General features: G+C 51.3%; 1 protein-coding gene across 5 annotated transcripts in view; it reads right to left on the bottom strand.

Moving 5' to 3' along the window:
• The window catches only part of UBR4 (ubiquitin protein ligase E3 component n-recognin 4), a 139,352-nt gene that overhangs the window by 12,653 nt on the left and 105,107 nt on the right, over positions 1-21,592 (bottom strand). For all 5 annotated transcript variants that reach the window (XM_070777901.1, XM_070777914.1, XM_070777911.1 and 2 more), the window contains 17 exons: positions 20,141-20,270; positions 19,880-20,037; positions 18,747-18,856; positions 17,940-18,081; positions 17,226-17,307; positions 16,726-16,899; positions 14,375-14,496; positions 13,325-13,522; positions 12,356-12,436; positions 8,721-8,808; positions 8,129-8,256; positions 7,132-7,239; positions 6,331-6,450; positions 5,431-5,621; positions 4,827-5,000; positions 4,224-4,323; positions 501-719 (listed from right to left, as the gene is read on the bottom strand). In XM_070777901.1, the coding sequence (XP_070634002.1) occupies positions 501-719; positions 4,224-4,323; positions 4,827-5,000; positions 5,431-5,621; positions 6,331-6,450; positions 7,132-7,239; positions 8,129-8,256; positions 8,721-8,808; positions 12,356-12,436; positions 13,325-13,522; positions 14,375-14,496; positions 16,726-16,899; positions 17,226-17,307; positions 17,940-18,081; positions 18,747-18,856; positions 19,880-20,037; positions 20,141-20,270 (2,325 nt within the window). The remainder of the gene's footprint in view (positions 1-500; positions 720-4,223; positions 4,324-4,826; positions 5,001-5,430; positions 5,622-6,330; positions 6,451-7,131; positions 7,240-8,128; positions 8,257-8,720; positions 8,809-12,355; positions 12,437-13,324; positions 13,523-14,374; positions 14,497-16,725; positions 16,900-17,225; positions 17,308-17,939; positions 18,082-18,746; positions 18,857-19,879; positions 20,038-20,140; positions 20,271-21,592) is intronic.

Below are 21,592 nucleotides of genomic sequence, written 5' to 3'. Positions count from 1 at the left end.
CTGCTGAGGGCTGCAGCACACGATTCATTTACTGCTCCCATGAGAGTTTTAAATCTGCTGACACAGAGTTCGGTCTCACAGGATTGCGGCCTCTTCCAAGGTGGGCAGTGAAGAGAGCCCAGAGCCCCCTGTGTCACACAGACCTGGGTTCAAATGCCTGCCAGCCACGTATTAGCTATGTGCCCTGGCCTGCTTACTGCACCTCTCAGCCCCAACTAGTTCATCTGAACAATGGGTGTAATGTCAACCTCACAGACACACATGAGGGGCTTAAACAAAATCTTACAAGAGCCATCACCATTTCTAAAGTCTCTGTAAATCTGAGCCGTCTGACCTCTGCAGCGCAGAGCAGAGCAGTGACAGTCACATCTCTAAGCAAAGCGTCGGGCACGGCGCCTCACACCCCACCCCCCACCCACCTCCCAGCCTGCATCTTCACATGCCCGACCCCAGCTCCTAAACCCCCCTGTCAACAGGCAGGGGCCCCGGGCAGGTGGTACCGTCATGCCCAGCGTGCCCAGCGCTTTCTGCCGCATGGCCATGGCCATGCGCTTCTTCTCGGCCCGGGTCTCCCTGCGGGCTGCGTCGATCTTCTTGTTCACGTCGGGGTGCTCCCGCAGCGCCTCCAGCAGGTTCTCAGCCAGGGTCCCAATGCCCTCGTCGCTGGACACCTGCTCCAGTTTATGCAGGTTTGTGATGGAGTCAGTTCCAATCAGAACCTGCCAAGAAAGGACCAGAGAGCTGCAGGCCACCAAGTGCACGGGCACGTGTTCTTCTCAGGAGCTTCCAGGTTGGAAGAAAACAAAAACAATGTGCACAGTCTCACGTCATCTGCTTGGTTTCGATCGGATCCTTTGATTTTACACTTCGAGAGATTTGGACAAATGGAGGTTAGACTCTGCCACTGACCCGAGTAGTCACCACGCTCTGCAGTCCTCAATACCCCCAGCTATAAAACGGGGGCAGGCCAGGGTCGCTGTGATGACTGAATCAGGTAGAGCACCCAGCACAGTGAACGTGAACGGGGCTCAGGTCAGACGCTCCAGAGAAGCGGCGCCTGATAAGGCCTCAGTGGTGAACTCAGTGACCGCACTGAGGAGGGCTGGCCCCCGACACCGACAGGGGCTGTGCTGCGTGCTGCATCTGGGGCCCCCAGGCCCTCCAAGCCCAGGAGCACGGGCGTTTTCTCAACTGGAGTATTCCAGACTCACAAGCACACGTGGGAGTAAGAAAGAGAAAGAGCTTAGAAAGAAACGAATACAAACCAGAAGACCCCGTGCTTAAAAATGCTGGCAGCTGCTGCATGACAGTAGCCCACCACCTGCAGGGGTGTGAGCGCATCGCCCCGCTGAGGGCAGATGGGTCTGCCGGCTGTGAGGCCTTGCCACATCCCAGGTCACCAATCACTACAGAGCCGACACTCAATCGAAATCTAAGTCAACCTGTGACCTTAAAGTTCAGCAATCAACTTGAGTCACTAGCTCATCAATCGAGCTTCACAGCAGGTACGTACGTGTCCACTTTGTTCTTCAGCACAACGACACGGTAGCTCACGTCTCAACAACTCTGAACGCTGAACTCATAGCTGAACGGCCGACTGAACGGTGCATGCGGGGTGCTTACTGTCCAAGTGTGCATGCACACCCATGCACGTGATGCCCCTGCCCGCCCGAAGCTCACACTCTGGTCAGGAGGACAGACCATACACTAATAATCGAGTATCACGGACTGCCTCCCTTCACTCACTTCCAAACCCCCGAGTTCTCATCTCTTTCAGTGGCACCTCCTGTCGCTCAGTCCAGACACTGAGCAGAGTTCTTGATTCACCCAGCTTCTTCACTGCCCATGAGCACTAAATCTCCAAACCCCGTTTACTCCACCCCCGAGATCTCTGTGGAATCCATTCACTGTCCACCTCACTAACTGGAGTTCAGCCACCAGGGGCTCTCACCCAGATTCTAATAAACTGTCCTTCCCGCCTCCCATGTCACCGTCCCGCAATTCATCCTCCAGGGAATAGCCAGGGGCACCACCCTTGGGAGACACCACACACTGCTCTCCTTGGGGAACGTGATGTGGACCCGCACTGATGTCTCCAGCACCAACTCTTGCCAGGCCTCCCCCAACTGGAACTGCTCCCAGTTCCTCGAACGTTTCTAGCTCTCTCACCTCTGAGCCTTTGCAGGCACCATATTCTCGTCTTAGAAGTCCCCTTTCCTTTGACCCCTTCCACACTGCATATGTACCCCGTGCTCTGATACCCTGTGTCCTGAGCCCTATCTTCCACCAGAGAGCGAGCTCTGGAGGACTCACACGGGGACTGTTTCACTCGCCAGCGTTGCTTCAGCCTAGCACAGCTCAGGTGCGTGACGGGCACTACACACACTCGTGGTGAAAGAGTGAGTGGTCGGGAGCAGGAATGCCAAGCATCTACCTAGATGAAGCCTTATTTTAAAAAAAAACCCAATTAGTAACTAAGAATAAGCCTGGAACCCACTGACCAGAGTTCTCAAGTCAATGTGTTGCCACTGGTCAAATTACAATTCTGTCCCTTGATTTATCCACATTCAAAATAACGATGCTACAAAGACGGGGGGAAAATAGTGAAAACCATTATGCAGGAAGAATTACCCATAAAGATGCACTGATTATGACTATTACTACTGAACTGAAAAAAAGTTGAAAACAACAGCTATTTGAGCGAGACACATGGAAGATCTTTATTGTGGCCAGCTAAACACATTTTTAGAATGAGTTTTCAGAAAACATCACTAAATGAGAATGTGGAAACAACAACAAAAAAGGCAGCCCTGAGGACTCTCAAAACCCAACGTCAAAAACATGCTACTACTAAAAATGGGGCAAGAAATACAGAAACGCTTGTCGCTGAAGACAGAGGAGGGATACGGAAAGATGCGCAACGAGCGTCATCAGCCGCCAGAGAAACACAGATTAAACCACGAGACCACCCTCCATCTATCGGCACGGCTGAAACGAAGAACGCTGGCACCCCCAAATGCGGGCGAGGATGGATAAGGCAGGGTCGCTCAGATTCTGCCGAGGGGAGGGTGGAGCAGCGCAGCCCCTCCAGACAGCAGCCTGGCAGCTTCTTGTAAAACAAAGTAACGCGACCATTACACAAGCCAATGCAACCGCAGTCTTGGGCACTCGACCCAGAGAAATGAGCACGTGTTCACACAGAATCCTGCACGTGAAGTTAGTCCACTCGATTCACAATCAACGACCCAGATGCCCTTTAGCTGGTGACGGTTAAAGAGGCCACAGGGCATCCCCACCGGGGACTACTCAGCAACGAGAAGCAACAAACCACTGGCACCCACGGCAGTCAGGGTGGATGCCAGACAGTACGCTGAGTGAGAAAGGCCAAAGTCACACGCCACTTAATTCCACTTTGTGCTCAGCATCCTAGACAGGCCAGATCTAGGGAGATGGAGGCCAGGTCAGCGGCTGCCCGGAGAGGCGGATGCGGCTGTGAGGGACCACAGGAGGGAGCCCTGTGGTGATGGAGCGGTCCTGAAGCTTGACGGCGTGGGTGCCGACGCCCGGGCTATGATGATTTACTACAGTTTTGCAAGATGCAGTACTGAGAGAAGCTAAGTGAAGGCGACACACGACGTCTCTGTAACATTTCTCGACAACTGCATCTGAATCTAGTTATCTCAAAATAATAGGTTAATTAAAACAAAGTAATCCAGACTGGCCACCTGTCTGGGTCAATTACTATTCGTGAGGGTAACAGATATCTCGACCCAGTGACTATCAGGAATGAGCAACACGGCGCACAGGGTGGGCCCCCTGCAAACCGGGTTTTCAGCTGCCTGCACAGAGCAGAAGCTGGCGGTGATGGTGTTACAAATGTCCCAGGGACTGTGGCCAGAAGGCAGCTTTCACCTCCCTGGCCAGCCACACCCTCACAAATGCTGCTCAGCTGAGCCGTGAGGTAACGAAGCCCCACATAAGAATGAGCTGAATGAGGAAAACACAAGTGTAACTTAATCCTCTCTGCACACCGAGAGATGAACCAGGTGACTTCTGAGAGTCCGTCTACTCTGGGACTCTTATACACTAGGGCAGTTTCCAGCTCAAGGCTAATTGAGGTGGTCACCTTCACTCAGTCGTGGGAGAAGAGCAGAGAGGGTGTGGTTCCCTCACATGACGTGTCCTGCTCCAGAGAAGGGCCCCCGTGTATGCTGGTCACTCACCTGGGTGGCAGGGTGCTGGATGGCTAGCCCCCGAAGCAGCCTCAAGATGAACGGCAGGGCTGGGCGAGACAAAAACTTTTTCCAGATGTCAGCATCCAGACTGCAAAGCAAAGAGAGGCTTATGAGCAGGCCAGAGAGGCAAAGGCCACCTAGAAACCGGCCGGTGGTCCTGGCTTGTTTAGACGCGACCGCACCTTCCAGCGCACCGTAGAGTCACAGCGGACCACCCAGCTCAGCTGAGAAACCAGGGAGAAGGAGGACCTGAGGGACTTCCCTGATGGGCCACTGGCTAAGACTCTGAGCTCCCCAAGCAGGGGGCCCAGGTTCGACCCCTGGTCAGGGAACTACACCCCACATGCAGCAACTAAAGATCTTGTGCACTGCAGCTAATCCCAGCACAGCCAAACAAGTAAGTCTTTAAAAGAGAAATGAGTGCTTGAAACAGAAGCCAACAAACTGCCACCCTTTCCCACAGCCCCAAGGGCTGCATGGTCGCCTGGACAGTTTCCAGAGGGGAGGGCGACCCCAAGGAAGGCTGAGGGATGCCCAGACGATGAAGAAGAGAAGGAAGCAGGAAGAGGGAAGGAGGGCGGAGCTGCTTACTTCTTGGCGCTGGGGATGTGCTTCTTCATGTAGTCCAGGGCACTCTGGGTGATTCCCTTCTGCAGAATCAGATCCTTCAGCTGATGCCCGTTGCTGTTGTTCTTGATGCCAGCTGCAATTTTACAGAAGCAGTCCAGGAAGACCTTATCATCGCCACTGTGATCTTCATCATACCTGGACGAAAGAGCAAAGACCCTGAGAGTGTGAAAGGAGCAACAAGAGCTGATCGTGTCATTCTCCTGGCTCACAAGCCTCAAAGTCCTAGAGTACCGACTCCTGAGCCTAACAGAAGACCCTTCCCACCTGCCTCCTGCCATAGTCCCTCTTCTCTGCCACGTTCCCCAAATTCCCAACCTTCTCTTGCATTTTCTGCTTTTGCACACCTGAGTCCCTCCAACCAGCTCGCCTTCTCTGCCTCACCAACTGCTGCTTTAACACAATATATTTTCACTTTCTGCCTCCCCAGTTAGACCAATCCCCTAAAAGGCCAGACTGGTACACAAAAATCTAATAGAAACTCAGGTGATTCTTCCTTAGTCTCCCAGAACTGGTTCAGGGCTTTCACGGCGACTCTCAGTTAGCTGTCTGAATCTAAGCCACATACTTATCAAAGCTGCAGTAGGGTTTGAACCGCTCCACCAAGATCTGCATTTTCTCCACCTCCCCGAAGGAAAGGTATGGGATGATGCGAAGCAGGCCCTGGAGCACACTAGGGTTGGAGCGGACAAAGGTGCTGTTGATCTGGTCCAAGAGCATCACGAGCTGGTCTTTGTCACCCGTCAGGAGGAGGTTGCCCTACAAGAAGAAAGGATGGAAGTCCTGTTAATACGGCCGGGACTTTGGCTGCAGCCAACAACTGGCCCTGAAAGGTTATCCACTTCCATCAGAGCCACCAGAAGTAGCCTCAGAAGAGCAGTGTCTCAGCACTTCCTGGGGACAATCAGCAGTGGGAGCTCCACCTCAAAAATCAGTTTCTAAGTTTCGGCGCTGGTTCTATTCTTAGTGGTCAAATATACCCATACAGGTGGTCAAAATACCACACAGGCTTTCCCTTCCCCAAGACAGTGTAGGCTCCCTGGTATTCATTTGGTCATATCTCTAGCCAAAAATCAGCACCAACAAGACCACAGGAATACACAGGGGCACCAAGTGGAGAGAAACTGAACTGGGAGCTGGAGACCTGAGTTCTAGGCGTCTAACTATACAGTAAGATACCAACTATATGATACCAAACGGCTCGCTTCATTCCTCTAGGCTTGGAGCATCCTCAGCTGTGAAATGAGGGGCTGCACTAAGGCCCCCGTCTGTGAGCTGGACCAGCCGCTTTGTTTCCTCTGAATTTGTGGATTTCAGGCTTTGATGCAATGACATCACCATCAGGAATGGTTGCCATTCCTACCAGCTGAGAAGGTTCGATCATTCCTGGCTGACACAGCTAGACCCAAGTAAGCCAGTGGCTGGCGACAAGACGGTGCCTGTGGATGCACAGGCCGGCCCCACCCACCTTGTCCTCGCTCAGGGGCTCAGCGTTGGACTCGTCCAGGATGATCTCCATGATGCTCAGCACCTGCTCGGCCACCGCGGCACCACCGCTGTCCTTGCTCTCCTGCTCGGCCACCAGTGCCTGCAGGAGGGGCCAGTCACACGGAGGCGGCGGCCGCGCCCACACACTGCTAACGCGGCCTCCTCCTCCAGGGCGCCCTCACGACCTCGTGTTCCCAGCAATCTGCACACACAGCACGCACGTGTGTGTCGCTGCGTGTGTGTGTGTGTGTCGCTGCGTGTGTCTGCGTGTGTGTGTGGGTGTGTGCGTTGTGTTTGGGTGTGTTGCTGCATGTGTGTGTGTCTACGCGTGTGTGTGTGCATGTGTTGCTGTGTGTGTGTGTGGTGCGCGTGCATGGGCATGCGTGGAGAGAGAGACAGCGTGTGGGTTTTTGAGGACAGTGGAAACATTTTGGCCTCTCTCTGGTCGCCGTGAGTGTGTGTGTGTGTGTGATCTGTTTCTGGTCGCCCAGAGGTGAGTGGCACCCATTTCCCACTGGGGTGCAGTCAGGACTGCTGCAGGGACTGCCTCCTGCTTCTGAGTTCAGGAAAGAAACAAGGATGCTCCCGTGTGCTGTGGCAGCAGCAGGGGTGAGCCAGCAGGGGGATAAGGGGCAGCTTGCATAATTCAAGCCTCTGTGCCCATCAGTCAGACAGATGAGAGGTTTGCAAAGGTCACAAACCCGCTTCATCTGAGGGCAGAGGTGAGCTGCCTTCCCCCAGCCCTGCACACTCCTCAGCTCTTACAGCCAACACTCCTTACCAGGTTGAGAGTCCCCAGCATGACGTTCAGAGTGTTCATCTCCAGCTTGACCAGCTGTTGCCGGTTGACTTTCACCTTCACGCAGTAACTGAACAATTTCAGCAGTACCTGACAAGAGAAGCCGAAGTCCATGAGGCCACCGGACAGTGAAGGGGTGGGGACAAGCGGGAGAGAAATATCCTAAGAAGGGCGGAGGGGCCGTGTCACCGTCAGCAGACACTCCTCCTGAAGGACACAGGAAGGTGAAGTTTCTGGAGGGAGATACGATACAGTGGCTGGGGTCGCCTATCGGGCTGGCATTTAAATGGCAGGGTTCCCAGCAGTAGCTCCTGTGGGCTGGGTCTGTCTCTACCACCTCTCAGACAGGGCAGTGACACCAATTCCTACCGGAATAGGTGATGGAGCTCTGTTGCCTCGGGGGAAACTCCAGTACTAACTCAGACCCTGAACTAACAGTAACCAAAAAGATCCCAAAGCTCATGACCCACGGGAGCTCACAACCATGTATGGCATCTAAGGCATGGGTGTAATAGTTAATACACGTTCTCATGTGCCCTGGAGGTGGAAAATGATAGTGCAATATGCATGGTGCCTTCAGATCATCTACTTCTCACGAGACAGCTGGATAAATGACCAAACAAAATCCTACCAAAACACTACAGTTACTTACAAAATCCACTTAAATAATGATAAGAATAACTGACACAGTGCAATTTTGGGTGGACAGACAATTAGACACTGGTGTCCACAGGTGACTGGAGAGGCACAGCAGAGGCTTGCTATCACACTGGTGTTCGGGGGGGGAGTGGTCGGGAAGAGAGCACTGGGGGAGGGAGCCTGAGGTATGGAGGGCCAGGGCAACGGCCAGGTGGGTCCCTGGCGTGCAGCGCTCCGCAGCGCCATGCTGCCCCCTAGGGCTTAATGGCAGCGGCCGGGCCGTTCGCAGGGGCCCCTCCAGAAGAGGAGGGCTGCTCCCGTCTTGCTGCCTCCGACTCACCGTTAGAAGATGGCGTCCCTGCTTGAAATCTTTGATCCCTGCCAGCCTGTTAAGCATGCACTCCAGGCCCCCACACTGGGCCATCACACCGGCCATCTTGTACACTTCTTCTTCATCCTCTTCTTCATCTGACACAGAAGGGAAGCCAAGTGAAAACGGAGGTGAAGCCCAGAATAAAGCACAGCCCTCATCCAGACTGACAGCTCTTCTCTTTTCCAATAAAGGGGGTCAATAGTGGGTATTAAACTACACTGTCTTGCTCCTGACAGCTCTTTTTCAAATTTCAAGTTAATTAAAATTGCTTATTCAAATACATGAAAATAAGCACTACAACCATCTTAAAAAAAAAAGCCCTAAATAAATAAACCTGAGCTTGTTTGGTGCTAATTTCATTTCCTCCCTAAGTTCCCACCCACCCTCAATACCAGAGGTATCCAAACAAGGCTGTAAATGACTGTATTTCTCCTCAGAGAAGAAACAATGCCCCCACTTCTGAAGAGAATTCCTAGAGTACCTGCCCCGAACACCTCTGAAGCCTCAGAACGTGAACCGCCACCGGTCCCAAACCTCAGACGTCTGTGGAAGGCTGTACCTGTGGTGGAGTCCAGGGACTCAATAAACTCCTCGGTGGCATCCCCCAGCAGCCCCCGCATCCGATAAACAATCCTCATGGGCTCTCCCTAAGGGGAGGAGGTCGGAGAAAGACTTGTAAACGGGTCCAGAAAATGCAAAGGACCCGACACCTGGTCTGCTTAATTCAACGAACACTTCAGCAGTGTAGACAACTTCTATTCTTCGCGAGGTCTTAACCACAGAATATAGAATCCAAATGCCCTACAACTCACTTAGGGGAAAGGAAGCTCATTTTATGTAGGGTCTACCACAGGCCCGGAATTGTGTGAAGCACTTTATAGACACTACTTCATTTAGTTTCATTAAATATATATAACAGCCATTAACAACCGTGATTTATTGTCTTACTCTGTGCTAAGCCCCAGAAAAACATCTATTTCTGCTTTATTGACTACACCAAAGCCTTTGACTGTGTGGATCACAATCAACTGTGGAAAATTCTGAAAGAGATGGGAATACCAGACCACTTGACCTGCCTCTTCAGAAACCTATATGCAGGTCAGGAAGCAACAGTTAGAACTGGACATGGAACAACAGACTGGTTCCAAATAGGAAAAGGAGTACGTCAAGGCTGTATATTGTCACCCTGCTTATTTAACTTCTATGCAGAGTACATCATGAGAAACGCTGGACTGGAAGAAACACAAGCTGGAATCAAGATTGCCGGGAGAAATATCAATAACCTCAGATATGCAGATGACACCACCCTTAGGGCAGAAAGTGAAGAGGAACTCAAAAGCCTCTTGATGAAAGTGAAAGAGAGTGAAAAAGTTGGCTTAAAGCTCAACATTCAGAAAACGAAGATCATGGCATCCAGTCCCATCACTTCATGGGAAATAGATGGGAAAACAGTGGAAACAGTGTCAGACTTTTATATATTTTTTGGCTCCAAAATCACTGCAGATGGTGACTGCAGCCATGAAATTAAAAGACGCTTACTCCTTGCAAGCAAAGTTATGACCAACCTAGATAGCATATTCAAAAGCAGAGACATTACTTTGCCAACAAAGGTCCGTCCAGTCAAGGCTATGGTTTTTCCTGTGGTCATGTATGGATGTGAGAGTTGGACTGTGAAGAAGGCTGAGCGCCGAAGAATTGATGCTTTTGAACTGTGGTGTTGAGAGTCCCCTGGACTGCAAGGAAATCCAACCAGTCCATTCTGAAGGAGATCAGCCCTGGGATTTCTTTGGAAGGAATGATGCTAAAGCTGAAATTCCAGTACTTTGGCCACCTCATGTGAAGAGTTGACTCATTGGAAACGACTCTGATGCTGGGAGGGATTGGGGACAGGAGGAGAAGGGGACGACAGAGGATGAGACGGCTGGATAGCATCACTGACTCGATGGACGTGAGTCTGAGTGAACTCTGGGAGAGTTGGTGATGGACAGGGAAGCCTGGCGTGCTTCGACTCATGGGGTCGCAAAGAGTCGGACACGACTGAGCGACTGAACTGAACTGAACTGAAGCCCTATGCTAAGGCTTCCCGGGTGGTGCCAGTGGTGAAGAACCCGCCTACCAAAGCAGGAGACATAAAAGACAGGGTTCAATCCCTGGGTCAGGAAGATCCCCTGGAGAAGGGCATGGCAACCCACTCCAGTATTCTTGTCTGGAGAATCCCACGGACATGGGAGTCTGGCAGGCTGCAATCCATAGGTTCACAAAGAACTGGGCATGACTGAAGCAGCTTAGCCAGTAGACACCCACGCAAGCCCTACACTAATTAGGCACTTAATGTTATCCTTTTACACAAGGTTACATAGCTTGTTCAAAGTTATTCAGCTATAAGCCAGGTACTAATTCCAAGCCTGTGCCTCCTTCAGAATTATAAAATCTCTCTGATCAACAGAGACCACTACTCAAAGAATCAGGTCAAAAGTAAGATCAAAACGCTTTGACTCAAGTCTCAGAAATCAAAACAAGAAAACATAATACATCCATCTTTGCCTATGGAGATCCTGAGACCTTCATATAACCACACATCAAGGGCTGGATTCATCCAAATCTCAAGCTAAAACCTACAACTTAATAGAATGATTGGAAATAAGTCGTGAATTACAAGATTACAGCAACCTTCCTGAACTGAGGGATCATGAGACTTCACTATCCGCCAGGTACTGAGTAGGCACTCCAGCCTATACGCTCTTAGGAATTACCCTCATTTTGGAGGTGAGAAATGGGGGACTGAAGTCACACTCCAGGAAATTAAGGGCGAGCAGGTACCACACTGGTCCACGCTGCCTGCCGCTAAGCCATGCTCAGCCTCAGGAGAGAAAATCTTGGAGGGAAAGAACTTGTCGGGCCAGGTCTCAGAGCATTTCTAGCTGTGGAAGCCCAGTGAGAACTAAGAGAGGGAACAGCCACAGACCATGGACAGAAAGAGAGAGAAACATGTGAAACAGGCCCTGGTCAGCAGCTGAAGAGGTGGGCTATTTATCAGGGAAATAAGGGATAAAGTAAGAAAAGAAACTGATGAAAGCCAGGATAAAAAGCATGCTCCCAACTCTGGACTTCGCCACAAGAAACCCTTGGTGGATGAAGCATTAATATGAGAAACAAATGATCCCCAACTTCTTGCCTCCTGGTTCAAAATGGGAGGCTGCCCATGTGCATTCTTTGAGTCCTATACACCATTTAGGAGGGTGCCCATAGAAGCTTGGTCTTAACTTTTAGGTGCGCCAGGGCCTACACCTGTTGCATTCTGCTTTGAGGCTGAGGTGTCACGGTGTGATGCGGCGGATGGAGCAGTCTTCTGTGTATTTACCTGTGCTGCATCAACCCAGTGGGCGGTGGACCAGCAGTACCCAATGACCAGGACCCCCAGCACAGTGGGAGAACAGAAGAGAGAAAAGCCAAGTATGTATCAAGTGGAAGGCCCAAGTGTACCGTTAGTACTACCGATTTAGCTTCATAGACTCTACAGAAATATTCAGGACTAAGGACAGGAAAAATTCACTGTACTTCACTGGCACACTAGTTTGCTGTAATTCAATTACATGATTCATTTATTAAATATCCCCCTAAGAGAAGAAAAGAGAAGAAAGAAAAGAAGAGGAGCGAGACAGGAAATAGAGACGAGACTAAGAAAAGAGGCGGGAGTGGGGAAGAGGACCGTCTGACTGTTCCGACAGGACAGACAGAACCGAGGGGCCGGAAGGGCCAACTCGCTGTGCTCCCTTCATTTCCCATTCTCACTCCTTCACAACAACTGCCTTTCGAGTCTCAGTTCCTGGTAAAACAGAAACTATGCTCCTCGACACCACGCTGAAACATGTTCTGAAAGGTGAGCAAGTCCATCGAAAGCTGAGAATCAACCTCGGTGCCCACATGGAAAGGGAACCCAACGGCAGGTGCCCCCCACCACAGGGCTTCCTCACTCTGCTGGCCGCCCGGCTGCGAAGCCAGGCTGCTCACCCCTTCCTGCAGCTCCCTGCCCTTCCCCAGGCAGCGGCCCCAGGAGGAGGGCAAGGCGACGGCTTTTCCCACGCTAACACGACCAGGAAGTTCAGATCCTTCAGTGCTACTACAAGCTGGGCACGCGATCGCTAACAAGTCTGGAAGTCAACCCACACCTCAGGCAAGAAAATAAGCACGTACCTCATTTGTGGTACACCAGACCTTCTTGTAAACCTCAGCCACGGGGAGATCCAAACTAATGATTTTATTGTTCACTAGAAGCTGAGCGGAAAAGAAGATGAGGCTGTTACTCCAAAGAATCATCACGCAAGCACATTTTACGATCAAAGGGTGCTTTACCGCATATTGTCTATGCATTACAGACCTACTGACTCTCCCTCTCTAAAAAATGCACTTGTGTGAACATCACACAGAATTTTGTGCACAATTTCAGGGGTTCCAAATAGCTTTAACCCAAACCATGGACTCCCAGGTTTAAAAGCCCTGCTGGGTACCTTCTATTCCAAGTCCATTTCAGCTTAGCACCAAAAAGGGCAGTTTTCTCTGTTTCACCCAACGCGTTTTTCACCATGTATATGGTAACAGCAGATCCTAGCGTTGTCTGCCAGAAGGTACCAGATACAGGGCCAGAAACCTGCACCAGGGCTAATGGCACCCCACTCCAGTACTCTTGCCTGGAAAGTCCCAAGGACAGAGGAGCCTGGTGGGCTGCGGTCCATGGGGTCGCTAAGAGTCAGACATGACTGAGAGACTTCACTTTTACTTTTCACTTTCATTCACTGGAGAAGGAAATGGCAACCCACTTCAGTGTTCTTGCCTGGAGAATCCCAGGGACAGGGCAGCCTTCTGGGCTGCTGTCTGTGGGGTCGTACAGAGTCAGACACGACTGCAGCGACTTAGCAGTAGCAGGGAGCTTGATTAACCCGGAATCACTGGAGGCCTCTGCCACAGCAACAAGAACAACGAAAGCCTGTGCCCTGACAAGCTACAGCCATCTGCTTATTACCACATGCCAGGCAGGGGGCAGACCCTGTGGCAGGTGAGGCAGGCAGGCGGGAATCATGGAGCTGCGTTGAAAGATGCCCAGGATGGACCAGCCCCTACGGGACAGGAAGCCTAACCCCGGCAGGGCTGTGCTACACTCATTACCTCCATCCCGCTGTCATCCTCCAGCAGAGCCACCAAGTCACAGTCCTGGCAGATCTTGTTCTTTATGTCCCGCATGAGGGGCCCGATGCCTGGCTCGTTGCTGCTATATGGGTTCCCAGGCATTCTGCCCTGTAAGAAGTCTTCCTGCTGGGGATCCTTCTCCAGGGTCACAAAGAACTCAGTGACTTCATTCTCTTCCTGAAGGACAGAGAGAAGGAAGCAGAGGGATGGCATGAGTACGTGTGCAGAGACCGCTCACATTCAGACCACACTGCCTTGTTCACGGACACTCAGGGAGACACACCAGACTCATCCAGCCCCTTATACACTTAAAGACTAAAGGAAGCTCAGAGGTGATTCAAAAACCCCAAATATAACTCAAATAGCCTTAAAGAGCAGGCATCTTCTCTGAAACTCAAGGGTGGGTTAGGAGAAAGCCTAACCAAATAAGCAGATGAGGAGTGCCCCATGAAAGTGGATCACTGACATGAGGGGAGAGGGGCTCCCCTCCTGCTCGTCCCACGTGACGCTAACCAGTCCGGGGCCAGATGACTCTGTGACTGGTGGCCCTCTGGTCAAGAAAACGGTCTTCTGTGTATCACATGATACTCAGGGGTCTCTCATCGTTAACTAATGAGACTGATGCTCTCCACCCTTCCTCAGTAACAGAAGGGGATCTATGCAGTTCGGGCTACAGATACACCTTCATGCGTGCATGCGTGCACAAAATGCGGGCAGGGAAAAAAGCGAGAGAGTGAAAAGGTCCATCTGCCCGCTCAGGGCTGCTTCTTTCACAGGATCGTGGACTGACAAACACCAGGATTTGGGTAACGGGAGGTGAGACCTGGCTCAAAAGAAAAAGATTGATTTTGACTTTCAATCTAGGAAATGGGACAAGGAAGGGTTTTAGGTTTCTTCCCGTCATTAGGAATGGGAAACTCATGAGGTTGCTTCTGCTTTACGTGTGGAGATTCCTAAAACATAGACTGAACGGGCCACCGCTGGGATGATGACCCACGACTACGATGAGTCACCACAGCTTGTGCTCACGGGGTAGATGATGCTGCAGAGCCTCTCGAAGATGAAGACAGGGGTCCGGGAGTCGTCCAGATTGTAGCGCTTGGCTGTCTCAATGCACACGGCCATAAAGGCCTTGGTTTCAGATTCTGTACCTGCCGGAAGTCAATGTGGCCAAGTCAGTCAGGAAGGAGCTTCACACACAGAAGCTGAGATGAGACTCATCATCGGCAGATCCTCTCTGCCTGGTGAGTCTATAATATCCTACGTGGCAACATCAATATTTCAACCGGAAACCTGAAGCTGATGGATTCTTACACGGAGACCTCATTCCATCTGAAGGCCTTCACACCCAAGGCGACACAGAGCACCACACTTGGCTGTGCACATGTCTCCCTCTCTCTGGGAATTATAATCTTGCATCCTCTTGCCCAAAATAGGTACTCAAGAACGTGAAACAGTGATCCTAACTGCACTCTGTCAAAGCAAAAGGAAGCTACAGTTTTCAGTTTCAAAAAAATTAGGTAGACGGTCCTCCAGAAGCCAAACAGATAACTTCAAGCCATACATTCCTGCAAAGGGTCCAGCTGACAAGGTCACAAACCAGCTCAGCATGGCAGCTAAAAATGGCACCAGAAGGACGTCCCCATCTGGCAATAAAGCAGACTACCTCCCCTGACCTACTTTCCACTCCTTTACTTAAAAACGATTTAAAATAGTGGGGAAAAAAGTATCAGTGGACTGCTACACCAGCAAAGAAAGCCAGAGCTCCAAGGTTGGGAAAGCAGGACTCCAGGGGGGGTCAGCAGAGCACTCCGGCGATTTTCTGCCATGAGCTTTGGTTTCCAAAACCTGCCAGGATTTGAGAGCTGGATACAAAGCCCCAAATATCCCAAGAGAGAGAATCTGGCAGGAACCACCACCTGCACACACACACAAATCTGGTACCCCCAAGAGCTACATCCTTGGTATAGGTATGGTGTGTTCAGTCGCGCCTGACTCTCTGTGACCCCACGGAGTATAGCCCTACCAGGCTCCCCTGTCCATGGGATTTTCCAGGCAAGAACACCCCAATCCAGGGCATCTTTTCGAGCCAAGGATGGAACCCGCATCTCCTGCAATGGCAGGCAGATTCTTTACCACTATGCAACCTGGGAAGTCCTCTTTGGTATAAGCATCAATTAAAAACAACTATTCCTTTCCCCCAAGCAAATCAATGAAAGCACACTGTCTCCCCTTAAAATGTAGCACTGAACAGAGGGGAAGAAAAATCTCCTCTGAGCACTCATAACAAGCTGTCCCTCACAGAGGTCTGTGGCTCAAACTACCTAGGAGAGCCGAAAACTCTAAGTTCAGAACTCTGTTGAAGGTGGCCCTGGGATGGCCATGCCCTGAGCTGCTTCACAGAGGCAGCTACAAATCATCTCCAGAAAAACCCATCTTTGACTCAGGTCCCGAAGAGTTTCCACAAAAAAACTCCCAAAACACAAGCTCGCAGTACCAAAAAACAAAAAAACATGAAATGCAAGATTTAAAGCAAAGCACCAAAGGCAAGAGCCAGAACAACAACAGAAGCAGATTAATAGATAGTTTAAGTTTTAGAATTAGCAGATACAGAAATAAGTTTGTTATGTTGAAAGACAATAAAAGGGACAGAAAATGTCTGCAAAAGACTAGAGACGATAAAATCTACATAAAATTGCAAGAATTTGATGGGTATATTAAACAGATAACACAGAGTGAAGAAAAATAAAGGATGGAAGAAATTATCCAAAATCAACATAAAGATACAATGAGACGGACACTACGAAAGAGGGAGGTGGAGACACGGAGGACAGTGAGAGGTGGAGTCCCACGGGGACAAGGAGCGAGAACAGAATAGAGGCAACTGACGCCACAATGGCTGAGAATCTTCTAGAACCAATGAAGGACACCAGTCTGAGAACTCTTGACCTCTTCCTGCCCTGTGAGCTCAACACAGAAAGTCCAGGACCTTCCTGGTAGTCCAGTGGTTAAGAATCTGACGGACAGGGCAGGGGTCAAGGGTTCAATCCCTGGTCTGGAAGACTCCACATGCCACAGGGCTTAGCCCGTGTGCCCCAACTACTGAAGCCTGTGTGCACTAACAAAGAACCAGCACAGTCAAAAATAAATAAGTAAAATATTTTAAAAAAACAAGTCCAAATTTACTGAGGCCAGATCTGGAATTTTACAACTCTAAGCACCAACAGTCTTGAGAGAAATGTCTTCTCCTTTACTCAAACGTGAGGAGATGTTTGCTGCCCGTGATCTGGGTCTAAGGAACCGGGGAACTCAGACCATGCACCTAAGTGGAGCCAGAAGGGACACAGGCCTGTAGGCTGCGGGCCGCTGGCCGGGGCTACCTGTGGTCATGTCCTCCAGCATCTCCAGCAGCATGTCCTGCGTCTCATCGATCAGCTTGGTCCTCTGCACCACCAGCTTCCGCAAGCACAGGTACCCGTTCAGCACGGTACCCACCAAGCGGCTCTTAAAGTGCCTTTTGATGGACTCCACCTCCACAAAGGAGGAAAGCAGGCCTGTGGGGACAGGAGAAAGTTGCACGAGTTCAGAACGAGAAGTAAACGAAGAAGGTCCATGTTTTCAAAAGACGACGAGCAACTCAAAAGCAGGAAACGCCACGTTTGTGCCTGACATGGAGCACGTGCTCCATGACGTGAACTGGTCAACAGACAACAGGTGCTCAAAGACGTAAACCCGTCCTCAGGGGAACGCACACAGAGCTTAAAAAGCGCAGTGTGGTCAGCACGAGAGAGGAGGTCAGCCTCAGCACCCAGGGAGCCAAAGGGCAGCCCCCAAACTATCCCCAGGGTGTCCAACGGAAGGCCCAGGAGGCTCCCTCTACCTGTGAGACTCTTGAGGGCATAGCCCTGCTGCAGATCGGTGCTCAGGGTGGCCTCCTCCAGGGCCAGCAAGCGGGCTATTTCCTAAACAGGAAGACAAGCGAGGTCAGTGTGACGGCACCGCCAGCGACACCGGTCAGCTCCCCCACTGGCCCAGGAATGCTCTCTCACCCTGAACCCTTGCAGAACTCTTTTCTAAGAAGCCAAGGAGAGCTATAAAGACGTTAAGGGACTGCTTAGAAATGGAGGACAGTTTAAATGTCCCCAACAGACTGCTATACCCTCATGAGGAACACAGTGAAGTCACGGAAGTGCCCCCCGGCAGACTTCAGGAGTACTGCAGGCTCAGTTTCAGAGCGCTGTAATAAAGTGGTCATGGCAATAAAGCGAGCCACACAAATCCATTTTTTCCCATGAATGTAGAACTTATGTCCACACTCTAGTTTAAATCAGTAAGTGTACAGCAGCATTATGTCTAGAAAACAATGTATATACACTTTACTTAAATAACGCTGTTGGAAAAATGGCTTACTTGACACAGGGTTGCCACAACCTTTATTTTTAAAGAAAAGCACAATAAAGCGAGGTATGCCTGCATTTTGAACAAATATTTCTTCCTGGCGCAAAAGACCACCACAAAGTTTATCTAGAGAAAGAGAACAAGGAGAGCGGGGCTCGGCAAAGGGGCTCCCCTAGGCTGGGCCGGGACGACATACCTTGGTGATGAGGTTGCCCACGTAGGGCAGGACTCCTCGGGCTGCCAGGTAGACTTTCCAGTGAGCTGAAGTGATGAGCTTCTGGTAGAGAGCCAGGTACTCGGCGGCACACTCGCCAGCAACACTCAGCTCGTCCAGGTAACTGCCGCAGAGCCGGGCAATGACAGCGAGCCCACACCGCCCCACAGCCCCAACGGCCCCCGGCTCTGCCCCTCTGCGGTCCTCCACTCCCCCTGCCTCGCTGCGGAGGACCAGGGCTGAGAACACCCCAGACCCCCACTTGGGAACTCCTCAGACCTGGGAAAAGCTTGAGAGCACCCAGCAGGTAATGCATTGCCTCACACTGTACACATTTGGACAATAAAGCACTAATACGTGAATGGTGGTTACTGGGGCAGAGAGAGAGTGTTGTGACTGAATCGCTCACAAGGCGAGTTTACCAGAGTCCAGTGGCCAATAACTTTGGAATCAGACTGCCTGGACTGAAACCTTGCCTTCCTGGGGACAAGTTAACTAAGCACTGAAAGCCCAGGTGAACATTAAATGAGATAATGCATGCCAAGTTTTTGTAAGCTCTGTAAGACCTCAAGACATTAGCTGCCGACTCTGTGACCACCACCACTGCTATTATACCCACTGCACGCGGCTGCCCAGCGCTTCCTGGTTTCTGTGGTCTTCCACAAGGAGCGAGGTGGCTACAGCACAGGCGTGCCTCCCGTCGCCCTGGTCTGAGGACTCCCCCGGGAGAGCGGGAGGGCTCCCTGGATGAAGTCCCGCCACCCTGCCCACCCCGCTCTCAGATGGTACCTGGTGAGGAGGTCCAGGACCTGCTGCTTGCGGCTGGGGATGGTGGCCAGCGCCTCCACAATGGTGCAGGCCGCCTGCCGTGCAGCCTGTGTGGCCGGAGTAAAGAGTACCTGCAGGGGGTGGGGAGAAGCGCCTGGCTCAGCGGACAGCGTCTCATCCGGCCCCGCCAGGCACAGTCCACCGCCACCCATCGAGGGGAAATGCTCTGAGCTCCTCACGAGCAAAAGGGTAAAGGAAAAATCACCAGCTAACTCAAGATCCGGCTGCTACAGGTGGGCAAAAAGGCTAAGAGTCCCATCTTCATGGAGCTTTTCTCCAACAAGTACTTTGGAGGACATACAGAACCAGGAAAAAAGACAGGCGGGTGTTCTCCTTAGCAAAGACGTCTATGATTCTATTTTGGAGACAGCTACCTTGGACAGCAAGATCAAACCAGTCAATCCTAAAGGAAACTAACCCTAAATATTCAGAGGAAGGACTGATACTGAAGCTCCAATACTTTGGCCACCTGATGTGAAGAGCTGACTCACTGGAAAAGACCCTGATGCTGGGAGGGATTGGGGGCAGGAGGAGAAGGGGACGACAGAAGATGAGATGGTTGGATGGCATCACCGACTCAACGGACACGGGTTTGAGCAAACTCTGGGAGATAGGGAAGGACAGGGAGGCCTGGCGTGCTGCAGTCCACGGTGTCCCAAAGAGTTGGACACAACTTAGCAACTGAACAGTAACGACAGGCTGAGCACTTATGTTAAATGTAGACCAAGTGCTCACGTTATAACCAACGGGCAAATGAATTCTCTAAAATATCACTGCTCTAATCTTTAAAAGCATTAGCTGGAGAAAGGAAAAGGACAGAAGACATGAAAGGTGGACGGTAAAAGCAGTGCAGGCGCGGAGGCTCCGCCTGCTCAGTGGTCAGGGAGGAGAGCAGAGAGCACGAGCTTGATCAAAGGGCAGAAGGAGTTCTGATGTGGCCCACCCACCACGCGGGCGGCTGCAACCGAGAGCCTCCACCTATTAGAAAGGAAGCAGGATTAACAGAGAGCAGAGGAGACACGCCGTGAGGCTCGGAAACGCCGCGCCTGGGACCTGGGGCGCGCGGCCATGGAGCCGGGGACGACGCCACCCACCTGCCGCAGCCAGTTGTTGTGGCCCAGCTGGAGGTCCAGCGGGGGGGTCCGTTTCCCCCGCCGGCTCAGGAACTGCTTCCACCGCCACACGTACTTCTCGGTCAGGTAGAGGTGGCGGAGCTCCGCCTTGCTGGGAGACTTCCCGTTGCCATCGACCCCTGGCAGGCAGAGGGGTGCAGGGAGAGGTAAGGGGGAGACGGTGGGGCAGTCAGCCGGGGCAGGGAGGGCCCGCTTCTCAAGTCCCGAAAGACACACACACACCTCGGATGGGAAGACACTTCTTCCAGGCGTCATAGGATGCCTTGGGGTCCCTCTTGAGCCAGAGCTGGGCCTGGGCGTGGATCTCGTTGCAGTATGGCCTCACGGTGGTGAGGGCCTCGACAGGGACGTCCTGCAGGAGGAAGGCGGACGGGTGAGCAGGCCCGGGCACGCCCGAGCTGCCGCTGCAGCACAGTGGGGCTGCCCCGGGGACGAGCGCGCAGGCAAGGCCGGAAGGCCAGCGCTCACATCTCCTACGCCCCGTCTGCGCTCCTTTCAAGCATTCGACTCAACTCAGCAGGAGCAGCACCACGCTGAGCTGAGGGTCACTGGCGCTGCCTGCGCAGGATGAGGTGTGACTGGCTTCCTACAGACACTCCTACAGCTACATACACTAATTCCTATCCCAAGGCTGATCTGTAGTTTCCCCAAACATAAATCTTCAAGGGGTCACTAAACAGCCTCTAAAATTTACAGAACCATTACTAATCCCAAGTGGCCTGCATAGGGGAGCCCCCAGTAGGATTCTAAACCAGCAATTCTCAAACTTTTCAGCCACAGGACCCCATTATACTCTTGAAAATTACTGACTCCAAAGAGTTCTTGTGTATGATGTAGCTCTATCCATCGATACGGATCTATTAAAAATTAAAGTTTAGCAATTCCTAAAATATTAACTCACTTACAAATAAAAACAAATACATTATCTGTCAATCTAAACAGCATTTTTTATTTCCCAAAACAAAAATAAACTAGACAAAGGAGCTATACTGCTATACATTTTTTAAATTGTTTAATGGCTACCTTAATAAGACAGCTAGATTCTTATACTGCTTCTAAGTTCAAACTGTTGCAATACGTTGTTTTGTTGAAGCACTCAGATGTATATAGTTGGAAAGAAAAAATATTTTAATAGCTTTTTCAATTAATCGTGGATTTTACATTAATACTAAACCAAAATTCAACGGATTACAGGTTCTTAAAGATTGGTTGTAATGTGGAATCCGAAACCAATCAAAAAAATTTCTTATTCCATTGCACTAAAATTCATCTTTTACTCACACATGAACATGCACTGGTCAGCTGGAAAATACTGGTTCACGCACAGACCCCATTCCTCTTTAAGTGACAGGCTCGTTTTGTTCACTTTTCAAGAAAATCTGCCAAACACCTGACTCTGAAGAACCACAATTGGCTCACTAGCCCTCCTTTCAAGCACAGATGAGGCTCCGTGAAAACAGCAGCTGGTTCAGCCGTCCCCAGCGCTTCCCCCGGCGGCCTCCGCCCTGCGGTGCGCGCCTCCCTCCCGCACTGTCTCCCTGAACAGTGAGACGACTGATTTACTAAACTCCTCTGCAGGGCTTCACCCGGGACGCTCCTGGGTGAAGCTGCAAGTGAGGGGCGTGGCTCGTGGTGCGGAGGCCCGGTCGGTCTCGCATCACTGACTGTGTGCCA

Source organism: Bos indicus, chromosome 2, assembly GCF_029378745.1.
Source record: "Bos indicus isolate NIAB-ARS_2022 breed Sahiwal x Tharparkar chromosome 2, NIAB-ARS_B.indTharparkar_mat_pri_1.0, whole genome shotgun sequence".
NCBI classification, from domain to species: domain Eukaryota; kingdom Metazoa; phylum Chordata; class Mammalia; order Artiodactyla; family Bovidae; genus Bos; species Bos indicus.
This window is presented reverse-complemented; position numbering and strand designations above follow the sequence as displayed.